This window comes from Hippocampus zosterae, chromosome 3 (genome assembly GCF_025434085.1).
Source record: "Hippocampus zosterae strain Florida chromosome 3, ASM2543408v3, whole genome shotgun sequence".
NCBI classification, from domain to species: domain Eukaryota; kingdom Metazoa; phylum Chordata; class Actinopteri; order Syngnathiformes; family Syngnathidae; genus Hippocampus; species Hippocampus zosterae.
This window is the reverse complement of record NC_067453.1, coordinates 16,197,097-16,223,193: the sequence shown is the minus strand read 5'-3', so window position 1 is coordinate 16,223,193 and position 26,097 is coordinate 16,197,097. Positions and strand designations below refer to the sequence as shown.

Genomic DNA, 26,097 nt, shown 5'->3' with positions numbered 1-26,097 from the left:
AAACGTCTCACTAAGCAAATGGAGTGCACCTTCAAGAGTAACTGCAATATACGATGATTTGAAGGTAAGTGTCTTTTCTTATTCCGTTCTGACTTGCCTCCCGGTACTTACCTAACCAGTACATAGTCACAGATACTTTGTGGCCACAAAGGATTATTTTATGTGCATTATATACAGAGTTTGACATTAACAGTGGCCCCAAAATTTACTGATGGTGGCCTACAAATTCAGAGTAAAAAAAAAAAGATGAAATCAATATGCTGTTTCTTTTTTATGATTTAAGATGAAACACCTTGACCGCTTAAAAGGGTCAATCGTCATTGCCGGTTTTAATGCACTGCGGACATTTTTGGGGTTTAAGATATACAGCCCAGAAAAAGACAGATGTTAAATACTCAGTTCGATTTTATAGGAGGAAAATAATTCTTGGGGGGGGGAAAAAAACATGCAGAAAAAAAAACTACCATACACAAAAAACAATATTTTCTTAAAGGCTGAAATAGTAAAGTAAAAATGCAAAATTTTAAATAATCGTTGCAACTTATTGTATTATGTCATGAACATATAAAGCCACCAGAACATGGTTCTTTTACACTTAAAATCGGTAGTAGATCAGTTCAAATAAAAATGTTTTAGATGCTGTACCTGAATTCAACAGGGGATGGTAGCGCTGAGCAATTGTCCATTTTTGGAGGGCGAATATGTAGGCTCTGTGGAGTTAGTTGGCACAGTTGTCTTCCAGGCATGCATGTTTTTTGGTTTGTTTGTTTGTTTCATTGTTTGTTTTGTTTATTTTAATCCATTATTTCCACAGCAAAATAAAGAAACATATGTTTCCTCCCACATTCCAAAAATATGCACGGCAGGCTGATTGAACACTCTAAATTGTCCCTAGGTGTGAGTGTGAGCATGGATGGTTGTTAGTCTCTGTGTGCCCTGCGATTGGCTGGCAACCGATTCAGGGTGTCCCCCGCCTACTGCCCGGAGACGGCTGGGATGGGCTCCAGCACCCCCCGCGACCCTAGTGAGGATCAAGCGGTACGGAAGATGAATGAATGAATGAATTTTAAATACGTTTCTTTATTATGCCATATAAATTATATGTTGTGTCACTCTACATGAGCAGCCGACAGAAGGTACGTAGCTCTTACCAAATTCAATCAATCCTTTAAACAGCAGGCTAACGTTATTGTTTCTGTCTAATTAACACATATCCACTTGCTATCACCATCTCTGATGCCATTATGGTTACTACAAGACTGTAATTAACTGAGGTAGTTTTACTCACCAGAAATCCAGCCATTAAAGTAAAACGGATAAAAATAGCATAAATATGTGTAACGTTTTTTTTTGTTTTTGTTCTTTTGTTGCCCCAAGTGCCTGCATGAAAAATATTACTGTAACATGTGACGTTATTAGCCCTTAAACATACATTTCGGTGAGTATGGAGATTCGGTAGGTAGAAGTAAAGTATATCACATAAGAGTTTATCATTGTCACTAAATACCAAATCTAATTAACTACTGTAGGCTTGAAGGGCGGAACGGTGGGTGACTATTTAGCACGTCCGCCTCACTGTGCAGAGGTCTAGGGTCAGATTCCTTCCTGTGTGGAGTTTGCATGTTCTCCCCGTAACTGCATGGATTTACTGCGGGTACTTCAGTTACCTCCCACATTCCAAAAACATCCATGGCTGGTTAATGGAACACTCCCTCGGTGTGAGTGTGTATTGTTGCTTGTCTATGTGGGCCCTGCAATTGACTGGCACCCAACCAGTTCAAGGTGTCACCCGTCAACCAGTTTGTCGTGTTAAAATGTTGAATTTCCAATTACTTCAAAAAGCATCAGAGTTGTGCAACACTCATCAGCTACAAACATGCCAGACATTGATTGTAATCTATGTTATTATCATCAAAGGAGAACAGAGGGAAAGCGAGAGGAAGAGCGAGGGAAAGAGAGAGAGAGCGACTAAGAGTAAGAGGCTTTTCCGGTTCAATCCCTAGGTAGCTGTCACAAGCAGTCAGTTAGTCACCTGCAGATGATGGTGTCGAGGCCACCCGGGGCAACGCAAATGTATCTGCTTGTTTTGTTTTAATGTTCAACTGCATTGGTGACCCTCATAAACAGTGAGGTTATGACAATAAAAGAGACATTGTGGATACTGAGGAAGTATGAGAAAAACAAACAAACAAACAACACAGTTTTGACAGACATTTCTTAAATCAAGTGACAACTCTGCTTAACAAAACTTAACAAAATAACTTAACTTAACAAAATAATCACAAGTCTCAATCGTGCCACTTTCTGCCTCAACTACAATGAGGGCTCGCTTGCAAACATCACTGCGCGATTTGACCTCGGACTCATTCACAGATTCGTCTCCTTGAGCTTGGCATAAACATTCGCATTCACACAAGGCTAATCCCCAGGAGATTTCAAGTTTCTTCTTGACCGCTCTCTTTCGCACTCTCTCCCTCAGTCCAACTGCCTCGCTCAAGCCTACACACCCACCTCGCGCCATCCCATCCTGTATTAACGTTCCCAATCCTCTTTTGAGGCAGAGTGACGTCCGCTACTGTCAGAAACAGACTTAAGCTCTAGGAGAACAGTCGCAACAAGCTTGCGTGTTGGAATAACCTCAGGAAGAACCAATCAGCACCGATTTGGGCGGGGAGGACCTCAAGGGAGGACAGGTCTCCTGCCGCCCAAGAGTTGACTCCCATGTTCAGCTGCTGCTCATGCCGCAGGGACCTTACAGGGAAATAAATATGTGCACCTTGATCGCAAACAACTGAAAAGACTTCCCGAGGAGTTCAAAGGATGATCTCTGAGAGACTGGAGTACTACTGGGCTGCTGCTGCTTTATTATTATTTTTATACAACCTTACTTGACGCTTGAAGTTAGAAATCATCACTTTTTCATTGAGGTCTTGCTGTGATGGCGGCGAAACAGATGACAGGACAGCTTCTGGCCATGTCAGGTGTGTCTGAAAGGTGTTTGTGTTAACATGCACTCCAAGCGCTGGCTATGAACGCGTGCTTCTAATTGCAGAAGGGCGACATTGTTTGGGAGTCGACGATCCTAGAACTGTCCTAGGCCTGGATTTCCTCGAGATGGAGGGTCATAATTTTGAACGCTTCGGGGAGGGGGAGAGGGACAACTACCAAATTGACTACAGGAGGATTGTGGGGGACATGGAACCGGCACGCCCTCGCCGAACCAGCAGAGATGGGGAGCACCCCCACCAGTACGGCACCTACGCCCACTCCACGACGCACAGCCACGGGCACGAGACGGCCGCACAGCGGTACAGCGCCACACGTATTCAAGCCGGGTATGAACCAGAGAGGTTAGTCTGTTTGTCAGCCTGCACTGACTGACCTGAACATCACTTTGCACTGAGACGTAAAGCAACTCTTTCATCTGGAAGTCGACCTCTACTTCCTCTCTGAGACCCAAACAGTCACATGTATACAAACATAGGCCGAACCAGAGTGGTTGAGCATGTGGACAGCACCACTGCCTCACAGTCAAAGGCTCAAGGTTTGAACCCTGGACTTTTATTTGGAGCTTGTTACAAATGTTTCCGGCTGGTCGGTCTGGTAGGTTAACTGAGGACTCTAAATTGCCCATATGTGTCAGTGTGAATCATTGTTTTTGTGCATTGTGATTGACAGGTAACCAATCCAGGTGGTCCCGCATCTCTCATCCAAAATCAAAAGGGATAGACTCCAGATCAGTGATGACTCTAATGAGCATAAGCACGATAGGAAATGAGCGGATGGTATTGCCATGGGCAGCACGGTGACCTAGGGGTTAGCACATCCACCTCACAGTTCTGACGTTGCAAATAATCCAACTTTTGAGGCTCGCATTGTTTTTTCTGCTGGTTTCCTCCCAAATTCCTCAAAACCGGCATGTCATCTTAATTGAAGACTCCAAATTCTCATCGTTAATGGGAGTGTAAATGTTTGTCCACATGTTTTTCTGCCAACCAATTATCTCAACTCAGCTCAACAGTATTTATAGAGCACCTTCAAACAGCCATTGCTGCATACAAAGTGCTGTACATGGAACAATTTAACATATACAATAAACAGTCAAACAAATCGGTAATACAGACGGTAAAAAGCACCGAACAGTCAAACCAAGAACAAATCTAAGTCATGCCGAGTTGAATGCCAAAGAATACAAGTGAGTTTTGAGAAGGGTTTTGAAGATGGGCAGCGAGGAGTCGTGCCGAATGTTCAGCGGGAGGTCATTCCAGAGAGAGCGACCAGCAACAGAAAAGGTCCGATCCCCTCTGAGCCTCAGTTTTTATATTGATGATCCTAACACTGATGAAACACTGAACTTTCCCCTCGGTTTGTTTGCGCTGCAAATTCACAAGTGCATTTATCACACACTTAAATCCTCTTACCCTGCTGAGCTTTCTGTCTTAAGTGTGTCGAAGGAGTTTTCATTGACATGAACAGATTCCTTTAGCATATCATGTGAGGATTCGAAGGAGGGTCTGGCGAAAGCATGTCAGCAAGAAAAGGAACTCAAGAGAGACAAACAAGCCTTGAGAGTCATACACCATTCGCTTTATTTCCGACTATTTTTCTCCGGAATATGATAAAAACTGAAATAGTGTCGACAAAGTGGAAAACATGCCCCCCATCATATCAATGCGACAGATTTGCTGTGACTGCCTGTAGGGCTGATCTCTACAGTTAGAGTATGCTGGTGTCAAACACATTTTTGACATGGCCCACATTTTACTTACCTTAACTTTCCCATGGATGGCCGTTATTACTGAAACCACATAACAAAAGTAAATAATAATGGTTAGTCAACTATTGTTTACTGTTACTGTAATGAGGGGTTTAGGGACAAGTAAATGCTTCACTTATGTCTCGTATTTATTACAAAATTTCAATTTTAGTTGAGATTTTAGCAGGCATCATGGAAATTGACATGTTTGATTTGCTTTCACGGGCCACATAAAATGAAATAGCTGGCCAGATCTGGCCCCCCGGGCCTTGAGTTCTACACCTGTGATCTACACAATCAATTGCTTTTGCGCTTATACACTGGGTGGTGGTAGTAAAAAATATGCAATTAAACACTGTCACTTACAAAATAGGCTAAAAATATTTTCTCAAGTTACATATTTTCATGCAATTTACTTACCCAGGACAGAAAGTCAAATTTTAAGGGAAGGCTTAACTACTAATAAAATTGCATACAGTACCATTTGTATGTAAAACATATTTGCTCAGGTAAATTGCTTTTGAGGGAGATGAAACGTGAGTAGGAAATTTTAATAGGCAAGTTGATTTAAAAATTGACATAGTGAACATGATCATTGAGGCATAGTTAATTAAACTTTCAGTTGCTCTGAAAAATGGCACGGACATGCTTTCCATGTTGAAATGAATGATAGGCTAGCTTTTGTATTTTGCAAAATTAGAAAACAAGAAATTGTCATTATTTCAGATCATTTCAGTGGGAGTTGGATACTTTTCTGCTCTGAGGAAGTAACCTCTTGCCTTTTGTTCACAAATGTCATAAAAAGGTCTGTTTTATGAATTCTGAGCCTGTGTGTGTTTCTTACTTCAGCATGGCCGACTACTTGATCAGCGGAGGCACAGGCTACGTTCCCGAGGATGGCCTGACAGCACAACAGCTCTTTGCCATCGGTGACGGGCTGACGTACAAGTAAGGGATGCCAACAACTCAGCCATGTGTACAACCTACATTTCCCCAGCTGACGCAGAAAGTGCAAGCCAAGTGCACAGAGTTATGCGTTGTCTTCCATTAACTGTGCATAATCTTGTCAGAGATAACATATCTGCACGGGTTTTATATGGAGGATTATTTTGAGTCGCATACTTTCAAGGATGACTGAGTGCTGAGTAGATGTTAAAAGCATGCATGTGTGTGTGTGTGCGATAATGGTGTCGCTCGTTTCCTTTACGGGTGTTTGCAGGGTTTATCACTGTCAGGCGGATACATTCAGAACAGAATATATCCATTTGGATTGGAAGATTAATGTTTTAAATGAGAGAGAATTTATATGGAAAAGGAATCTTACCCTTGCTGGCCTTAAATGACTCTTTTCACAGTTTAATCAGTTCCTAGGTGTCTTGATAAAAGGTCTCGGTTTCTTCTGTGAAAAAAAAACCCACTCACCCACAAGTTATTTAATGTATACGGAGCCAATTCAAAACAGACTCTCGACACCACACACAGACCTGGCCAACAACTATGCTCATACGTTATAAATCAAGCAAAACAAATGAACAAGCACTTGGCATATATTTGAAAAACTGCAGTTGTGAATCGCTCGTTCATAGGCAAAAATAGGCAAACCACAGAAGATATATTGAGTTTAAAAAAATATATAATACGACGTTTAAATATGAGGAATACACTCCAGACATGGGGTGTCAAACTCATTTTTGTCTCTGGCCATTTTGGAGTTACGTCTTCCCTCTCAGGCTGGTTATGACAGTGAAAGCACAAAAATCTTTCATCGCATCATCGTAATATAACCTACACACAAGAGATTAATGGATTACTAGTTTTGAAATCAGTCAGCTCTAGTAGTTTGTTCAATTATTGCTCAAGTGAGTGTAAATACGGTAACAAAATTATTACAGGATCTCAATGTCATTTACTACACACGATTACGGTATTTGACATTTGGGTATAGATTTTAGCAAGGACCATGTTGTAATGTTTTACACACATGATGCATCATTCCAATTCGATGCTTATAGATTTTGTCTCCCTTCTCAGTGACTTCCTGATTCTGCCTGGTTTCATCGATTTTACTTCCGAGGAGGTGGTGAGTATCAACAACCGTGGACCACGGTTCATTTTGTGAAAAGTTGACCATTAGCAGTCTCACCAGTCCACACACATCCGCATCGGCGCTACCGCTTGCTTATGAGCATCTCCTTGTTTTCACCTTTGCCAACTCTGTTGGGAATTTACATTGTTTTCATGTACGGGGTCACATGAGTTGTTTGTCTGAGAGCAGGTGCTTGCTACAATCACACACCTGTGTCACCCGACCTCAGGCAAATGACTTTGCTCTCTAATGGTCTGTGGTTTGAAACAACGAAACACATTTGATTCACAGATGTGTTGCAGATGCACCTCTGCGATGTGGTCTGTGCATGGGCTAGTTGCAAATTGCTAAGCATCAATTCACACACTTTTGTGTGACAACCTCATATGGTATTGCATCACTTGCGTTGCGTTTTTTGATAGGACCTAACCTCTGCATTAACACGGAAGATCACACTGAAGACGCCTCTCATTTCGTCTCCCATGGATACAGTCACAGAGTCATCCATGGCCATTGCTATGGCAGTGAGTGCAGCCTGTTCGTGTGTCATGTTTTTTTTGTTTTTCATCTAGTTTATCCTCTGATTTCCTCAAACTAAAAATAGTATCTGCTGTCTCTGTTTGGCCGGTTGCAGTTGATGGGTGGGATTGGAATCATTCATCATAACTGTACGGCTGAGTTCCAGGCCAATGAGGTGCGCAAAGTCAAGGTAAGATATAAAGCCATGAAGTGATGTGCAGTGCAGAGGTTGTGGGTTTAATCCCGGTTCCGGCCTTCCTGTGTGGAGTTTGCTTGTTCTTTCCGGGCATGTGTGGGTTTTCTCCGGGTATTCCAGTTTCCTCACACATTCCAAAAGTATGCATGGCAGGGTGATTGAAGACTCAAAATTGTCCCTCGGAGTGAGTGTGAGTGCAGATGGTTGTTCTTGTTTGTGTGCCCTGCGATTGGCTGGCAACCGGTTCAGGGTGTCCCCTGCTTACTGCCCGAAGACAGCTGGGACAGGCTCTGGCACCCCCTGTGACTCTTGTGAGGATAGAGCGGTTCAGAAAATGGATGGATGGATGAAAATGAACATGGCCTTGATCCTTTTAGCACGTCCAAACCTCCAGGGTGCTTTCATACTACACAGTACATTTCATAGAGCACATTTTCCTCTAAAAAGTCAATATTTGGTGTAAGTCTAAATGGTCTAAAGTAAATTTTACAAGGAGAGGTTTTGAGTAACTTTTACTTGCATAATATTAGTTTATGTTGTTCAAAAAACAGTCACTCAAGGGATGAGGAATTAACCCACAATCTTAAGGTTGGGAGATGACCATGCTTTTTTTTCTGTGTAAAATTGACTCTGAATAGTTTAAATTTAGACTAGGACCAAATATAGTCTTTTTAGAGAAAAAATGTACTTTATGAAATGTATTGTGTAGCACCAGTCTGTTTAAAATTCTAGTGAGTTTTCTGCATTGGTGTGGTTCGTTTGGTCTCGTGTGAACACCACCTTTTCTCACATGTGGTTGGTTGAGATATATTTCTGTTCTCTTGGGCTTGTTATTGTATGAAACGAAAAAAAAAAATCGGGTAGAAATAGAGCAATGAACTGATTTGACCCTGAAACAGTGAAATATACGTATGGAATGAGATTGAATAATAAGCCTGAAAATGCTTCAAACAAACTCAAACCCTAGTGGAGCGAGGGTCGGTTCACTTAACCTATGAAATGTGTACACAAAGTGCTCAAGATTTGAGTCTTGGTATTGCCATTAGTTTCGCTAAGGCCCCATAGAAGGAACTGGATCCTTTTGGAGGGCAAGTACGAACGCTAACCCGATGGAATCGACTTTCAATATAAATGCAAAGAAGACGGAGTCCCTTTTGTGCTTGTTAACTTTTCTATTTTGGTTTTGTCTGGACCAAATCTTCTCCTTTATGTGAAAGCGTTTTTATAAAGTGACTCTGTGAAGCCACACTGAAAACCAACTGATACTTTGCTGCGGCATATTTTGTTCTTGTCAGAAATTTGAGCAGGGCTTCATCACGGACCCCGTAGTAATGAGCCCCCGACACACGGTAGGCGACGTGTTCGAGGCCAAGATCTGCCACGGTTTCTCTGGGATCCCTGTTACAGAGACCGGCAAGATGGGAAGCAAGCTGGTCGGCATCGTGACCTCTAGAGACATTGACTTCCTGTCTGAGAAGGACCACGACAGACCCCTAGAGGAGGTATTTATTCCTTTTATTATATTGAGATAATAGAAATGGTAAATATGTGACATTTAGATTCAGCCTGACCTATTTTTATAGGCAATGACAAAAAGGGAGGATCTCGTTGTCGCACCGGCTGGTGTCACACTAAAGGAGGCCAATGACATTCTTCAACGGAGCAAAAAAGGTAAACATGGGCTATGGGAGAAGCACAATAACGTCATCAACGCCAAAACGCACATCTTTTTTGACATTTTTAGGAAAACTTCCAATTGTCAACGACAGTGATGAGCTGGTGGCCATCATCGCCAGGACTGACTTGAAGAAGAATAGAGACTACCCTCTGGCCTCCAAGGACTCCCGCAAGCAGCTGCTGTGCGGGGCAGCGATCGGCACCAGGAACGATGACAAGTACAGACTGGACCTCCTCATGCAGGCGGGGGTGGATGTGGTGGTCCTGGTGAGTTTCCACAGCACCATGATCAAACTCAAGTTTGTACAGCAAATAACAAGCAGTACATAGGAAATTCAACCAGCGTTTCTCAATTGTTTTTTTTATAGGTTATTGGCAACACTTGGGAACTGTTTTAATTATGTTTCCTTTAAAATATTACAAAGTTCAGTTGAACCACTTGATGTTTCTCAGAGACCACACTTTGACAAAGGCTACTTTAACCCTCTAAGGGACAGCGGTTATTACAGTGGACAGCTTATCATGTTAGCGGGTTACAAGTTTTCATAATTGGTCCATGAAAGGCTTAAACCTGACCCACTAAACCCAACATTTTTTTCTTACGAGGACTCCTCCCAGGGTAACTCAGTTTACCAAATCAACATGATCAACTACATCAAGCAGAAGTATTCCGAACTCCAAGTGGTTGGAGGAAATGGTGAGCTTTTTTTTAAACTGTGAGATTTTCCATGACAGAGCGTTGTCATCACTTCTTTGCGTGGTTGTCTCTCTTTAGTGGTAACAGCTGCTCAGGCTAAAAACCTCATTGATGCCGGTGTGGATGCCCTCAGGGTGGGCATGGGCTGCGGCTCCATCTGTATCACCCAGGAAGGTAAATGATAGTGTGTCATGCGTTCATGAACAAACATTCACTCGTTTGTAGTTGTGTTCCTGCAATGGCAAAAGTGGGGTTGACTTAGTCATTCACAATTAAGACAAAAGTTGTCTCCAAGTCAAAGGTTGCTTTTAGAGGCTGATAACATCATTATGCTATTCCAAATTGAAAACTTTTTCAAATGCAGCCCACAATTTGGGTCTTCAACTGGCTGTTTTTTGGAGGATACACACTTCACACTACTTCACACCCATATTCCAAGATTCTTCGTGCCTTGCTTCTCACGGCTAAAAAATAATTGTAAATCATGGAACCATTTCATTCGTCCTGGGTTAAAACAGAGAGGATCAAGAAAAAGAGGTTGTATGGTATCGCCGGGAGTTTAAATATTCAGAGTAGCATTGTACAGAGGTGTCTGCTCAAGTGGACACAGATAGGGTCTCCATTTGGACAGATTTTTTTCATGTGGTCGATAACAGCATAGAAAATTATTAATCAGCAAAGCATCAACGCCATGCATCCAACATGTACACAACCATAAACCCATATTACATAAATGACTGTACTCAGTAGTTCAGTTATTCAGTATAAACAAATCACCTTCTAATGGGGATCAGCAATAGTATGGGCTAGCATACTCATTTGAATAACGGGCTAATACAAACTGAATTGACAACACATTCCCACACATAGCACTTAACACGTGGTTGATTTCAATAAACTCACCCTCTGTCGTCCACACTTGATAGAGAAACTTGCTGCACCTCACACGAGATGTGTTCACAGACCACTAACAAAATAAAATGAAATAGGAGGGGGGGGATGGACTCTTTCAGTTTAATGTATTTTCACTCATTTAAAAATCTACCATCAGCGACGACAGATTTTAATGGCAGGGCATGTTTTTCAAACATTGATTGCTATTTTATTTTTGGCCTCACAGTGATGGCATGCGGGCGGCCCCAAGGCACATCGGTGTACAAGGTTGCAGAATACGCCCGCCGTTTTGGTGTGCCTGTAATTGCTGACGGGGGCATTCAGACCGTCGGGCATGTGGTCAAAGCACTGGCTCTGGGAGCATCGACGGGTGAGACATAAAATTAATCAATCCAGCCATTATCTGATCCACTGATCCTCACGCTTGTTGCGGGCATGTTGGAGCCTCTCCCAGCTGTCTTTGAACTGTTTGCCAGCCAATCACAGGGCGCACATAGACATAGAACCATTCACGCTCACAATCACACCTTGGGACAATTTAGAGTTGTCAATTAAACTGCAGTGCATGTTTTTGGAAAGTGGGATGAAACCAGAGTACTTGGAGAAAACCTACTTGGGCACGGGGAGTACATGCAAACTCCACACAGGAAGGGCGGGGCCGGAATCGAACCCACGACCTCTGCATTGTGAGGTGGACGTGCTGACCAGTCGACCACCGTGCCGCCGACATGAAATTACATTTGCCATTTTCAGTTGTCCTCAGTCAGGTGCTGGAGCCTTTCCCCAACTGGGGTACATCCTAATCTCAACTCAACTCAAATGTATTTATAGAGCACTTTCAAACTGCCATTGGTGCAATTACTAGCCATTTAATTAGGTACACCTGCACAATTGTAAAATGGACCCAAACAAGAATTCTACCTTTATTAAGGTGGCAATGCTGTTTTGATCGAGACTGTAAGAGAGTGTTTAATTTAGCGGGTTGTTTGTAAATCTGGTTGTAATTTGCAGTGGTGTGTAAATGTCAGTATATGGAGGGTTGTTGTTTTGACTATTTTTGGTACTGCTGTTTTCTGTGCTCAGTGATGATGGGCTCACTGCTCGCGGCGACCACCGAGGCTCCGGGAGAATATTTCTTTTCTGATGGGGTACGTTTGAAAAAGTACAGAGGAATGGGCTCCTTGGATGCCATGGAGAAAAACAATAGTCAGAAACGCTACTTTAGGTAAGCAAAGGTGGTCCAGTGGCTGCCTTTTGCTTTCTTGCCTCCCAACATTGTCGCTTGATGCTATTAATTTACATGTATTGCTTCATTTTTTTTTGCGTGTGTCCAGTGAGGGAGACAAGGTGAAAGTGGCTCAAGGTGTATCGGGATCAGTCCAAGACAAAGGCTCCATCCAGAAATTTGTGCCGTACCTCATTGCAGGCATTCAACATGGTTGCCAGGATATCGGAGCTAAGAGCTTGTCAATTTTACGGTAGGAATTTTTAAAAAAAGAGACAACCTACTTCTTCAAAATTACTAGGAAATCACAATGCCCCATCACTGGTGAGCTATATTTAGAACAGGCATGCGGTCTATTACGTCTTTGGGGGCTATCTGGCGCCTGTGGTTACCGTGTTGCTTTGAAATTTGGTGTAGGGTTGGTTATTATGAAAATTATCTCCACTGTTAGGTCACAATGAGGTTGAAATGCAAAACGGCTTGCTCACAGACAGAAATGTGTGGATAAGATTTATTTGGTTATTTAATGTCACACTTGATGTGCGGGCATCCAGACACTCCGGAGATCCAACAACTTGTAAGCAAGCACTTTAAATTCCATTTTGCACTTCACATCCCCCTTTAATTAAATGTCAGCGATCGGAAACAAAGAGAAACATTATCATCTGCCGGATGAAGTTAGGTACTGCCTCCCACCCTCCCTCCCTCTGATGCAGAGTTGTTTCCATATCAGATCAATGATGTATTCTGGAGAATTGAAGTTCGAGAAGAGAACAATGTCTGCTCAAATGGAAGGTGGAGTACATGGCCTTCACTCGTAAGTATTTTTCGAAACTTTTGCCCGTAAAGTTGTCCTTTGCTATTGCGTGATGTGCATTTGTGGTCCAATTGTATGTGACGTTATGGCAGATCCCAGCTAATCCTCCCTTGTTTTTAGCTCACTGTATTCAGTCCTATAATTGGATGCAATGGCCGCGAAACATCATACTGTCTTCTCTCTTCCTCTTCTCACTCATGCTGTCATATTAGATATTCTTTTGTACCATGTAAGTACACCCATGCAGCTTTTTCTACATCTTCTCGCACAACCCATGGCATGTTTCTCACTGGTCTACTCACCAATACAATACACAGTGTTTCCCAACATTTATTGAGCCAAGGGATGTATTTTCTCTCAGCACACCACCAAACAAGAATTTAGCTTTCATATATTCAGGATGTTCTTTTGTTTTGCTTTTACCCCTCTCTTATTTGCCGAAAAAGTCACTTATTTTCTAAATATGTGCCAAGGCTTTGTCATCCAAATATAAAAACTATTATTTTGGCGCCATCTGATGGCGCTTTGGTGCCAAGCACCTACAGTATGTTGAACTGAGTGGAAAGTCAATTTATTTTCCAGCCTCAGCTTTGTCTAATAGAAAAAAAAAGTTATTTGACGCCATCTTGTGCCATCAATAGGTAATAGCAAACCGTTTAGTGCTGAAAGCAGCAAGCATTGGTAGTCATGTTAAATTAACTTTTTTTGTGAAACACAAAGCAATTCAAGCAACAGGTGGATACACAGACAAATTGTAACTTCTGCCATCTTCTGGAAGACCATTGATTTATCCTGGCTGTCTCTTTCGATCACTGGCATATGTAGATGAACAAAGAAACACTATTTGTTGTATAGGAATTATGATTTTTATGTCCAATTAAGTGAAATGGGATCATCTTCCATGGCACAGAGGTTGGGAATCACTTGTGTGACATAGAGTGAAATGATGTCTTCACCACAGAGGAAAATTTCATTTTTCACCCATTTTTCATCACTTGCAGTTATGAGAAACGACTTTATTGAGGCCGGAGGAAAGGGATACGCCCGCTCGGGACCGGATGTTCCCGCCCCAGCCCTGCTGAGCAGACGAACGACGCAAACATGAACAGGCCGCCAAAGTCTCTCCTTCATGTTTCATAATAACTGTCTTCTGGACATCATGCACCGCTTTTTTCTCTCATGAACTTTTCTGGATGATTTCTTTTAAAGAACAAACAGACGTTGGTGAAATAGTTTTGCGACCTGATTTCTTCCTTGCCATGTTCGGGGTCTCACATTTTGAAAAATTGGAATGTGTGTCCCGCTGCACGAAGCTTTGACATACTCTTCTGTCAAAACATGTGGTACACCTGAAGCAGGGGTGGGCAAGTTGTGGCCCGGCGGGCACATCGGGCCGGCTCTGTTTTGTTCAATGCAGCCCACCAAGCATTTACATTATTGTGAATTCTTTAAATGTGTTGCTTGATTTTAGTTGGTCCCCCCACCCCTCAAGGATTGGTTGGTTAAAATGTATTTATGAATGCTTCATTCATTCATTCATTCATCTTATTCAATAGTTGAAATAATATACATGTACATAAATACAAATAAATAATCAGTCAAATTAAAACTATTTTATAGATGATTGCATAAATTTCATTTGTTTTCAATGACGGAAGCCGCATGCAAAACTACCAATTCCTTAGTTACTATGACAACGTCTTCATCTTCTTCTATTTCTTGCATTTCTTCCTTTAGGCATTTGACAAGTACTTTTGGTGCATTACTGTCACCTTCTATACTATGAGAATGCCGCAAGTAAATGTAGTCATGGAGGAAGTAGTCATGGAAACTAATGTGTGACGAATCGCTTCTGTGCCATCTGCCAGAACAAATATTTGCTTTTTACGGCACCAAAAGGCAAATTAACCGAGCAGGATTCTGCCTTTGGCCAAAATGTGATGCAGGACTTTCAATAAGGTAAGACATTTTTTACACTTAAAAATAAAACTTTTTCATAATTAGAAACAGAAGTTTCGTCCAACCGGAATTAGTTTGTTGTCGTCCACACGTTTGGGGAACGGGGCTTTGGGGTGCCAGTTTCAGCTCTAATTTTAATATATTCAAGTTGCATCTGAGTATAAATCGCAGGAAAAGTCAAACTATGAAAAACAGTGCCACTTATATTATGAAAAATACAATCAAATCAAAATTGCGCAACCCTGGTACACACAATCCACTGCGATCGAGAACTGTATCGATAAAATCTATACGGTATGGCAATAAATGTTAAATGATAATAATGCTATTATTTTCATATTAATTTAACAATCTGCTTGTTATCACAATTTCCAGTGGCGCAAAAATGCACTACATAATAAAGAGAGGGACTTTGGCTTGTATGGATGTCCCTAATCAAGTGTCCACAGAGAGTGAATTGCCTAAAAACTCAGGTACCGGTATATAAAAAGGAATAACAATTTGTACTTTGAAAATGTAATTTTCTTTTTAACCATGAAAGTAAGACACCACAAATGTAATTTTATTGAAAAAGTATTTTATTTGCTCATTATTTGGAGAAAAATGAACATTGTACATTCCTCAATGAGCATCTCACTTGCACTGTTTAATTCAGGGTCTTTTCTTCCAATGGTAGTCTGTAACTTCTCTCAGGATCATCTGGTGTACTCTATATAAAATGGGCTGCCTATTACAACAGAGGGAACAAAAGAGCAAACTTGTACAAATGTGTAATTATGTGTATTTGCTGCTTGTGCTATAAAAGGGACTGTTTTGTGTGCGTGTGCATGTGTGCATCTGCGTGTGTGTGTGTGTGTGTGTGTGTGTTTGTGAGTGTAAGACTGCTATAACGTGCACATTTATTTTCTTGATTAAATAGAGGACACTGATTGACAAAAAGCTCTTGTTCTGACACTTGATTTTCTTTGACACTGCAGAGGCGATAATTTTAAAATAATTGAAAGATTGTTCATGTAATCATGCATGTCATTATATTAAAAGCAGTTTTTTATATTTTGCTTATTTTATGGATAAAAATTAGGTCAGTATAATTTACACATTTCTCTGACAGTCTTAATAAAAGCCGCGCATTGCTACCACGAAGGAGACAATTGTTGCTCTTGTATTTAATTACAGTTGATTGCAGAAGTGTACCGAATTTTATGTCTTATGAATGTTACCACAATGAAAAAAAAATGTACAGGTAACTAAATTCTAAAGAGCAACCTGTCAGCACAAGACAAGACTATGGCTATAGCGTTGCCCTTTTCCTGCAGTGATTAGCATGATTAAATTGACTTCAGAAATCTTCTCTTTACTATATTAAATACAGTATGTACAATAGAATTTCAGAATGCATGGAAAATAAGTTAAGATTTATATACTGCAAAAAAAAAAAGAAACTACACAAATGCACCTCAATAACTTGTGTTTGAAATTAATGTGGTTGAAAAGTTTATTTTAGGAGTCCAATTTTTTTTTAATATTTCAGGGCCAGAAATGAATAATAATAATAATAATAAAATATATGATCCTAGTAGGGCGGCCCGGTAGTCCAGTGGTTAGCACGTCGGCTTCACAGTGCAGAGGTACCGGGTTCGATTCCAGCTCCGGCCTCCCTGTGTGGAGTTTGCATGTTCTCCCCGGGCCTGCGTGGGTTTTCTCCGGGTGCTCCGGTTTCCTCCCACATTCCAAAAATATGCATGGCAGGCTGATTGAACACTCTAAATTGTCCCTAGGTGTGAGTGTGAGCGCGAATGGTTGTTCGTCTCTGTGTGCCCTGCGATTGGGTGGCAACCGATTCAGGGTGTCCCCCGCCTACTGCCCAGAGACAGCTGGGATAGGCTCCAGCACCCCCCGCGACCCTAGTGAGGATCAAGCGGTTAGGAAGATGAATGAATGATCCTAGTATACATATGAAAAAAATGTTGATTGTGTAGGTTGTATTCCACTTTCTTCAGATGGTTAATGATAAGGATTGCTGTAATCCACAATCATGAACTTTATAACAAATCCAATGAAATATTTCTCTACATGTGTGGCTATTTAGATGCACTTGTAGCTGTACCGCATTATTTGCTCTGGATATTTCTCTGTTAAAGTCTCTCTCTCTCTCTCTCTCTCTCTCTCTCTCTCTCTCTCTCTCTCTCTCTCTCTCTCTCTCTCTCTCTCTCTCTCTCTACGCTATGAGCATTTGCAGTGATATCATCGAACTGTATGTATATATATATATATATATATATATATATATATATATATATATATATATATATATATATATATATATATATATATATATATATATATATTTTTTTTTTTTTACATTTATCTATATAATTTCAACACATTACATGTGATTCAAATCACATACTTTACTAACTGTCTACAGTTCGATGGTATCACTGCAAATGCTCATAGCGTCAATTTGTTTGCATACGTTGACGAACTCCGCTTGCACGGCCAGATCCCATTCCAGCTGCTTGCTCTCGCTTAAGTGTTGACTTCCCATCAGTTGTCCAGATACTTGGCCATCCTTGGAAGCGACGCTCAAGCTTCGGTAACGTCTGTAGTATGACAAGTGCGGAATGGGACGTGGCAGGCTGTTTTGTGCCTTGATTTGCCCTCTGTTTGCCCAGGAATTGGAGCGGAGCTTTCTTGTCTCCTTGGCTTTGCTACACAGGCCCAGAGTTGAACCAGACATGCTTCCTTTCCAATCATACTGCTCAGATGACACGGGTGCTTTGTTGTGGGATTTCAGTATGCCGTGAGGCTGGGAACGTTTGGAATTGTTCTCTTGATCCAGGTCTCCACAGGAAGAGGTTCGATAAAGAGAACTTTCCACAGAGGCAGGCCCTTGTTTTGATGTGCCTTGTTTGGGAGAGCCCAGGGAATGGCTGGAGGAACAAGGGAAAAGTCTCGGCACGCCAAATATGCTGTGAGTGAATAGGGAATCACTAAAGAGAGCCTGGTCGATGCTGCGGGACAAGTCTATTGGAGATGGTGGGTGTAGGTCAACAGTGGAGTCGGCCCGTAAACTCAGGGAGGAGAGCTGGAAGTCTTCATGTTTAGGCTTGTGCGCTGGGCTTGCGGGCGTTGGTAGTAAAGCAGTCTGAGCTTGGTTTGGCAAAGAGGTACAGGCAAGACCATTTGCAGGGGTATCCAACATCAAGCCAAGAGGAAGAACCTCCGACGGTCCCTTTGTCGTGACACCGCACTCTACCATCTTTTGGGGTTTCTCTTGCAACCAGGAAATTACGTGTGTATTTGCATGGCCCAGAGCGGGTAGGGTGATCCCACGTGTGGGTGAGCTGCAGGACAGTCGAGACCAAGACCCTGGCCTGGGATGAGCATTGAAAGACTTGTGACAGAACAGAGGATGCGTGCCAATGAGAGACAAACCAAGGCAAACTCCGGTTTCACACAGCCGGCATCCAATCTGATATCCCCACCAAGGCCAGGGCAGGAAGCCGTAACTTTCAACTCCGCCTAAACCAAGAGCGTGTAAGATTCCATAGAGTTGCAGGCCACCGCATCCTAGCAAACACAAAGAAGCCCCGACTCCGGCACCTGCTGCCCGACCCCAGTCTTCCACTTTTGCAAAAGGGCAACTTGCGGGATGCATCATCTCAGGAGATCCTCCGCACTCCCCATTGTCATCCAGCCGGTAAATGTGTTTGGTGTCCACGTGTATCAGACAGTAAAAGATGGCATAGGAGCTTGAGAGAAAAAGTGTTAAGCACACAAAGACCCCCTGAGGGACCAGGAGAATGATAGTGGGGAGGCTGTGAAAGAGCTGCAGAATGCCAATGCATCCAAGAGAAACACCAAAATGCACCATGGATAAAGAGAGCAGGAGGCAAGGTTTGGGGAGGGCGGACATCGAGGGGGAGATGGCGAGCGAAAGCGACAGACGCTTGCGAGAGCGCAGGGAAAGAAGGAAGAAGGCCAGGGAGAAGGCGGATATCAGACAAGGGAAGGGAAGCTGGGAGAGAAGCAGAGAACTCAGAGGAGGAAGGCGGTCTTGGTGTTTGTAAGCGTCATAGAGCAAGCAGAAAGCCTGAATTCCGGTGAAACCGACGAGAAATAAGTGCAGCAGGGCGAAGTAGGGGCTTCCAGACGGACAGCGGAAGGGGAGGCCCAACAAGCAGACCACTGAGATCAGGCTGAACACTGTAAAGACGGAACCAAGACCGTAGATGTGGGCTTCCCAGGCAAATCCCCATGTGGCGAGGGCAGTGTTCCAGTCCGAGTACAGAGGAACAAAAAGGACAGACCTATGATCCAGAGAGGGACCCAGGGAGTCACTGGGTGGAAATTCATCCTGGTTCATGGAAGTCCAGGTTGGGATTGTTGTCTCACAGGGTGTGACTGATGTCTGGAGAGGACCAGTGGTCTTGGGCAGTTGCCGGTCATCATCTGTCGAACAACAAGACAAGAACATGTGAGTTCAACATGTGAGCTATATTTCTAGTGTCTGGTCAGGGATGTGGGCGGAGCCTCTGGTGCACATGTGTTCGTTCGACTTTATCATTGGTTAGGTTCACAAGCGCAAGATTGAAAGGAGCTAGTTGTCGGAATATTGTCAACTTTGGAGTCTAATTTTGTAGTCTCTCTTGTGGTGTGTAGTGCATTTGATTCCTTTGGTTTCATTTCTGTGTTTTTCCCTAAACCTGTGTGGTTTAGATTCTGATTTTGAATTTGCATTTATAGTCTTAGAACCTTTCGAGTATGATTAGGCCTTTGTTTGATTTGGTTTCTCCGATCAGAATTTGTTGTATTTTTATCTTTTTGCTGCATATCCATGTTGATTGTTTTCCCGTTTAGTCATCCCTCTGATCAGTTCTATATCCGGCGACGAGTTCTTGTTGTGCTTCACCCAGACACCTCCGATAATTTTCTGTAGCTTGAGTTTTTTTACATCAACCTCTTGTCTACGTCGTTTTTCGCTAGTTGCTTCATTCTCAATCACAATGTCGTGCTTCCTGTGTTTGAATAAAATTGTATTGTCTGTTCACGTGTGTCAGCTCTATTCTTAGGATTCGATATTCAAGTACACGATCGTAGCACAGGGAGTCTTCAAAATATATGTTTTTAGGATGTTGGAGAACACACCCTGGAGTGGCTAATGACTATTTACAGTCATTCATACCTACAGTCACTGAACGGAATTAAAAACACAAACTCGCGTAGCAATCTTGTGACATTGATGTTGTTTAACATTAATACCAATGTTGGTTGATATTATCGATATTTGGCTCGATCAGATTCACAACAGTGTCTGCAGCATGTGCTGAATGCTTGGATCTGCTGCACTCCTTGGCAAGTAAAATTATTCGGATCGGTGATAAAATATTGCCTCTATCCAAAGACAATCAAGCACTGGCTCATTTACATGCAACAGGACTGCCTCCTCAAAACAGGCTAATTTCAGCGACGCTATAAAAATAGGAGGAACAATATACTGATGTTTTGGAGATGATGAAAGCATGTCAGATATTTCATAAGCCTGGCAAGCACTTTATAAGAAGTGACTTCGGGAAGGATCAAGACTTGTGCATGGCCTCCATTATTGTCTTCACTACGAGGAAACAGTACATGGAATGGAGTGGAGTCTGTTAAAATGCATTATAAAACAGAACAGGCTTGTAAGTGGGTCACACAGAGCGTGGGGAGCAAGCGCAAGCAATGAGCGCACATGCAAGTGAGACAATATCGACTTCTCCGACGCTCCCGTTTTGCCTGGCTATTAATATACTGAGGGGTTGTATGTTGTTATTGAATCATTTTGGAGAGACACTGAGAAGTGATGTGGACCTCATTCATAAAAAAAGAAGGGTCATGCTCAGATTTATTCGTGGTTATTAATAGGAATGTGTCCGAGTTCTTGTCCTCTGTCATAGTAATTGGACTGCTTATCCGGCAATGCCATCAAGTGCTTTTCCTGGCAATTTGCCCCCAATGAATGTCAATTGTTTCAACAGAGTGCATTGTAAAACTGTCACATCGGGACAGTGAATATTCTAATGAGGGCAACAGAACAATATTTGCAAGAGCAGGCACAACTATACTTGGCTTCCATCCATTTTTTATTGCGGTTGTCTTCATGAGGCTGAATTGGAACCTATCCCAACAAGGACACAAATAAACAAACATTCAAATTCTCACCAAGGGAAATTTCGATCTCTTCAATGAATGCATGTTCTTGGAATATGGGAGAAAGTCAAACCCAGAACCTCAGAACTCTGATGCAAACATGCTTAACTGCTTGGTCACTCTGCTGCTTCAGCCCCAACTTGTCGAGTTGTAAAGTAAGATTGCTCCTCGTCGTATGGCCTACAATACTTCCAACGCTGACATGATGGAAAGCGAGAGGAATGATGTCCCCCAGGCAGACAGTTAGCACGTTTGTCGATCTGACTATAAAACTAAAGGACTGACAGTCAGTATGCTGTTTTCTGCAACACCCTGAGATGGTGCCAAAGCCCCGGCTAGTAGGTACTAACCGGCATCAAGGAAGTATTGTTGAAGTTATACGCAAGTATACAGTCCTCTCCTCCATGCTCTTCACGTTTTAGCAGGTCGCAACAGAGAGTGGAGGAGTCACAGAAAGACATAGAAATGGGTATCCTTTGAGAATGTTTAATTGATCTTTGAGATCATAGTTTGTGATGTAATTAGAGTTAAATTGCTCATATACAGACGGCAATTTTTTTAAAGCGTTGACATTAATTACTTGCAATTGCTCTTCATGGCAGGGCTTTATGCCTGTCCTCCGGTTTATTTTACCTCTTTCAGTCTCTGTGTTAGCTCCTCTGATCGGGGCCAGATCTTCAAATCCAACTTTTGTCGTAACGGCCTTTCCTGGTCTGCCAGTGGCTACAAGTGAAGTACTGTTCTCCTTGTTGGACTTAAGGTCTGGACCATACTGCCCACTTGGGAAAAAGTCCAGCATAACTCCATCTGTTGTAGAAGCTACTGATAAAGTAACTTCTGCAGCACTCTGGGTCTCCAGTCCCTCGTCCCTTCGATGTGACGGCATTGTCTGCAAAACCTCCTCGACATCACCGTACTCACCGAGAAATCCCTGTCGACCGAAATCCCAATTTACAGATGGACTTGAAGAACGTTCAAGCATGTTTTCCCCCAAACCAGAATCAAAAGGTCTCCGTGAGGATCCCTTGGGATGTTCTCCGGTTAGCAGCGCGGCACGAAATGAAAGAAGCCATGACAGAAGGAAAAGATTCCACTGAAAAACCATGGTCAGGGTCTATGAAATCCCACTTATCACATCATGGATTGATGATTTGTTCCACCTAGAAGCAAAAAAACGCAGACATTTAACAAACACAAGAATGGCTAGAATAGGGTGGTATAGAGTGTGCTTGTTTCAGTATTCTTACCTCATCGGTAGCCCACTCTGCTGCTTCCAACAATGGATCACTGCATAACTGCACTCTCACTGCATAGTGCGCTTTTTTTGTTCTGTACACATACGCACACACACTTGTAGACCCCACCTCCTGCAGATAAGGCCCACTCACTCCATATACTGAAAGTGCCCTACATCTGTGCTCTCAAAGCGTGGTATCATGATGAACTAAAAAAGAAAAAAAAACTCACGACCTAAGAACAGTTCAGTTTTGAAATTTGATTCAATACATTTGCAAGGAACCTTGACTCTTGTTTAAATCGGTATGAAATCACAGCTAGAAACCCCAATTGAAAAAAATAGCCTGCTTAACCATGGTTTCAAAGTAGGGTAGGGTTGCAACCCTAACTTGAGTTGTTAATCTTCACATGAAACCATATTCTGAAATCTGAATCGTATCTCAAAACCGGTCTGTTTGAAAAACAAACCTGAAACTCTAATTTGAATATTAACCCCTGCATGAAACCCTACTTTGAAAGCCTACCTTGAACCCTGCCTTGAAACGATACTTTGAAACCCTAAGTCTGTCTTTAGACCCAAAGCCAGGAGTGTCCAAACTTTTTCATTTGAGTGCTGCATACGTAAAAATGGAAGGAGGCAAGGGCCACCTTCAAATTCTTCAACTTTTATTTAACACACTCAAATCATTTAAGCAAGTAATTGTGCATTTTTTCTATTTTATAGTCACTTTGAAACACTGCAACAAAATAGCTTTCGATTAAAGGTGATATGGGAAATTCTTTGGGATTTTTCAAGCTTTTGGGGTGCCCACCGGCCAACTCCCTGTCATCCCACTCGACTAGCTCCACCTCTGCACTGAACAGCAGCCGAATGCGTCTGCACATGCCTCACCAGTGTTTTGAAGAGACATTGTTATTTTAGTTGGAAATAGTTTATTTGTATCTTTGTACTTTATAGCTTGAAAAGCTCTACAAGATATGAACCATTTTAGTACCTGTAGTAGGACTGCTAACGCTTTTTCTGTTCTCAACCGTTCGCCACAAAGGCGGGCAGTAGCCGACTGTTGTCTAACCACAACAGATCAATACACAGCATTGGATGATATTGACAGCGGATGCTGTTGTGGCCTTTGTGCTAAAGTGGCAAACATGCAGCTCCTGCAAAAACCAACATTCTCTTTGAATAGCAAAGGCATGATAGCCAACCGAGTAAAGATCCTACTGAGTGCCCTTTAACATTATTATGACTATTGTAATCATTGGGAGGATTTTGAGATGCTAGTAGTAGTAGTAGTAGTCTTTGTCTAATAAACAAAACTGCAAGGACGATTGAACAAACTGGAATGAAAGACCAATATAAATGCTGTGTATAATAAGGAAATTAGTACCGGTAGATTATATCTCCTGAGGAAATTCCGGTCCTCACTTGGAATAAGTATTCCCATTGAAATGTGCGAAACTTATTCCTGGACGCTGTGCAATATTTTTCATATGTACTACACATGTACATGTTATGCAAATTAAGCCAGACACTTTACATCTTATTGTCGATATTGATGCCTTGTAATTTGTACTAATTGTTCAAATATGACTTCATTGGCATATATCATGTATACTTCCATACTATGCATAATAACAGGTTTGAGATTTTTATAATTTATCAACATGTCATTGTATCACTTTCACGATTATAATTCCCACATGCACAAATTGTATAAGAATTCTGCAATAAATATAGATTATAATATCTTTATTTATTGCTTCCACCTACTTCAGAACAACAGCCATTACCTTAGATGTCCACCTTTTGTCTTCCTGCTTAGATTATATTCCATTTTCTCACAATACGAGTTTCAACAATTGTCACAAAATTGGTCTATCACAACACAGCACATGAAACACTCTCATAGACCGATAAAGGGAATCGAACAGGAAGCAGGCCATTTCTGTTCGAATTTGGGGTAAATATCAGAGCTTTTATTGAGATGAGAATTTATCTCACCGAGCCCAAATTTGAAGCAGGTATCCTGGACAAATGGGCGATGCCATTTTGTGAATCTTGTTTGCCTACAGTACACCATCTATAAGGCAGGCGTACCTTCGTAAATGCAAGAATGATCAATTCCTGCATTTGCCAAGGAAAAACAGCATGGGTCCGTCCATCATAATCAAATTGGCTCATATGTAGTGCATTTGTTCAGGGTGGGGGTTCAATCCACTGACTTTGTGGCCTAATTCAATTCCCTGGGATGTTCTAAAATAGATGTTGATCCACATAAGTTTGGATATAAAACTAAGTTACACGCTAGCTCCTTCCACTGGCTCGCCCATGTTTAAGATTGCACTTATCATGTAACAAATATCCACTGAGCATATTCAGGTTCTGCCAAATTCAAATGACACTTTTTAGACTCTTTCTTGTCCAGTATATTGCCACAATATATCGTGAGAGAGGTGCTGAATGTTGTCGAACGATCTGTTCTCAAATGTTGAGAGTATAATTAAAGTAATCAGAAAAGTAGTTGCAGAAGAGATGGCAAATACAACATTTCAGTTGATTTACACAGCTGGTAAAGTGCAGTGAAAATTGGACCTTCCTTCCATTTGATCCATCTGTTGTTGAGCGACAGTACAGGAAAGCACCAAGCCAGCCGTGAGTAAGTCGACCGGAAAGGAACAATGGCAGGCTAAGCACATGAGGTCAGTCAGATATGCCACCAAATGATCGGTGCCTAACACTTAGTGGTCTAAATCCATTGGGGTTGCTGTTTGGATAAATTGTAATCCAGCGAAGACAAAGTCAGCGGGGACCCTGTGGAGGGTGGGAACCCACCGGGAATGACAACAAGATGCAGCAACAAAGCTGCACAAGCAAAGTCAGGGACAACAAAACCTTGGGCCAATATGGGCTTTCTATATCTTGTTGCCAAAATCTGAAAAATCCATCCATCCATCCATCCATCATCTACCGCTTATCCGGGGCCGGGTCGCGGGGCCAACAGCTTTAGCAGGGAAGCCCAGACTTCCCTCTCCCTAGCTACTTCTTCCAGCTCTCCCCGGGGGATCCCGAGTCGTTCCCAAGGCAAGCTTGGTGACATAGTCTCTCCAGCGTGTCCTGGGTCTTCCTCGGGGTCTCCTTCCGGTGGGACATGACCGGAACACCTCACCGGGGAGGCGCTCAGGAGGCATCCGAATCAGATGACCAAGCCACCTCATCTGGCTCCTCTCGATGTGGAGGAGAAGCGGCTCGACTCTGAGCCCCTCCCGGATGACCGAGCTTCTCACCTTATTTCTAAGGGAGAGCCCGGACACCCTGCGGAGAAAACTAATTTCAGCCGCTTGTATCCGGGATCTCATTCTTTCGGTCACGACCCATAGCTCGTGACCATAGGTGAGGGTTGGGACGTAGATCGACCGGTAAATTGAGAGCTTCGCCCTTTGGCTCAGCTCCTTCTTCACCACGACAGACCGATACAATGTCCGCATCACAGCAGACGCTGCACCGATCCACCTGTCGATCTCTCGCTCCCTCCTACCCCCACTCATGAACAAGACCCCAAGATACTTGAACTCCTCCACTTGGGGTAAGATCTCCTCCCCGACCCGGAGGGGGCACTCCACCCTTTTCCGACTGAGGACCATGGTTTCAGATTTGGAGGTGCTGATTTTCATCCCAACCGCTTCACACTCGGCTGTGAAACGTTGCAGTGAGAGTTGGAGAGCCCCGTTTGAACGAGCCAACAGCACCACATCATCTGCAAAAAGAAGGGATGCAATACTGCGGCCCCCAAAATGAACCCCCTCAACGCTTCGGCTGCTCCTAGAAATTCTGTCCATAAAGGT

General features: G+C 42.6%; 2 protein-coding genes across 6 annotated transcripts; one reads left to right on the top strand and one right to left on the bottom strand.

Annotated features, from left to right (window-relative positions):
- Positions 1-2,531: 2,531 nt before the first annotated feature.
- impdh1a (IMP (inosine 5'-monophosphate) dehydrogenase 1a) lies at positions 2,532-14,488 on the top strand. 5 transcript variants are annotated; one of them, XM_052060264.1, is made up of 17 exons: positions 2,537-2,981; positions 3,053-3,335; positions 5,606-5,704; positions 6,788-6,836; positions 7,265-7,366; positions 7,477-7,551; positions 8,853-9,059; positions 9,141-9,228; positions 9,302-9,501; positions 9,841-9,931; positions 10,010-10,105; positions 11,052-11,195; positions 11,909-12,050; positions 12,160-12,303; positions 12,784-12,867; positions 13,080-13,096; positions 13,869-14,488. In XM_052060264.1, exons 1-17 carry the CDS (start codon positions 2,939-2,941, stop codon positions 13,970-13,972), a joined length of 1,968 nt encoding a protein of 655 aa, XP_051916224.1. In that variant the 5' UTR covers positions 2,537-2,938; the 3' UTR covers positions 13,973-14,488. The 5 variants fall into 5 exon arrangements, with proteins under 5 accessions (XP_051916225.1, XP_051916224.1, XP_051916223.1 ...); XM_052060263.1 differs by having other exon boundaries at positions 3,053-3,350; positions 9,853-9,931; XM_052060262.1 differs by having other exon boundaries at positions 2,539-2,981; positions 3,053-3,350.
- A 2,690-nt stretch (positions 14,489-17,178) lies between these two features.
- Positions 17,179-22,546, bottom strand: LOC127597289 (proline-rich transmembrane protein 4-like). The gene is made up of 3 exons (XM_052060243.1): positions 22,266-22,546; positions 21,652-22,178; positions 17,179-19,281 (listed from the first exon to the last, which is right to left on the bottom strand). The coding sequence occupies exons 2-3, from the start codon at positions 22,121-22,123 to the stop codon at positions 17,249-17,251; spliced, it is 2,505 nt and encodes an 834-aa protein (XP_051916203.1). The 5' UTR covers positions 22,124-22,178; positions 22,266-22,546; the 3' UTR covers positions 17,179-17,248.
- Between the last annotated feature and the right edge of the window lie 3,551 nt (positions 22,547-26,097).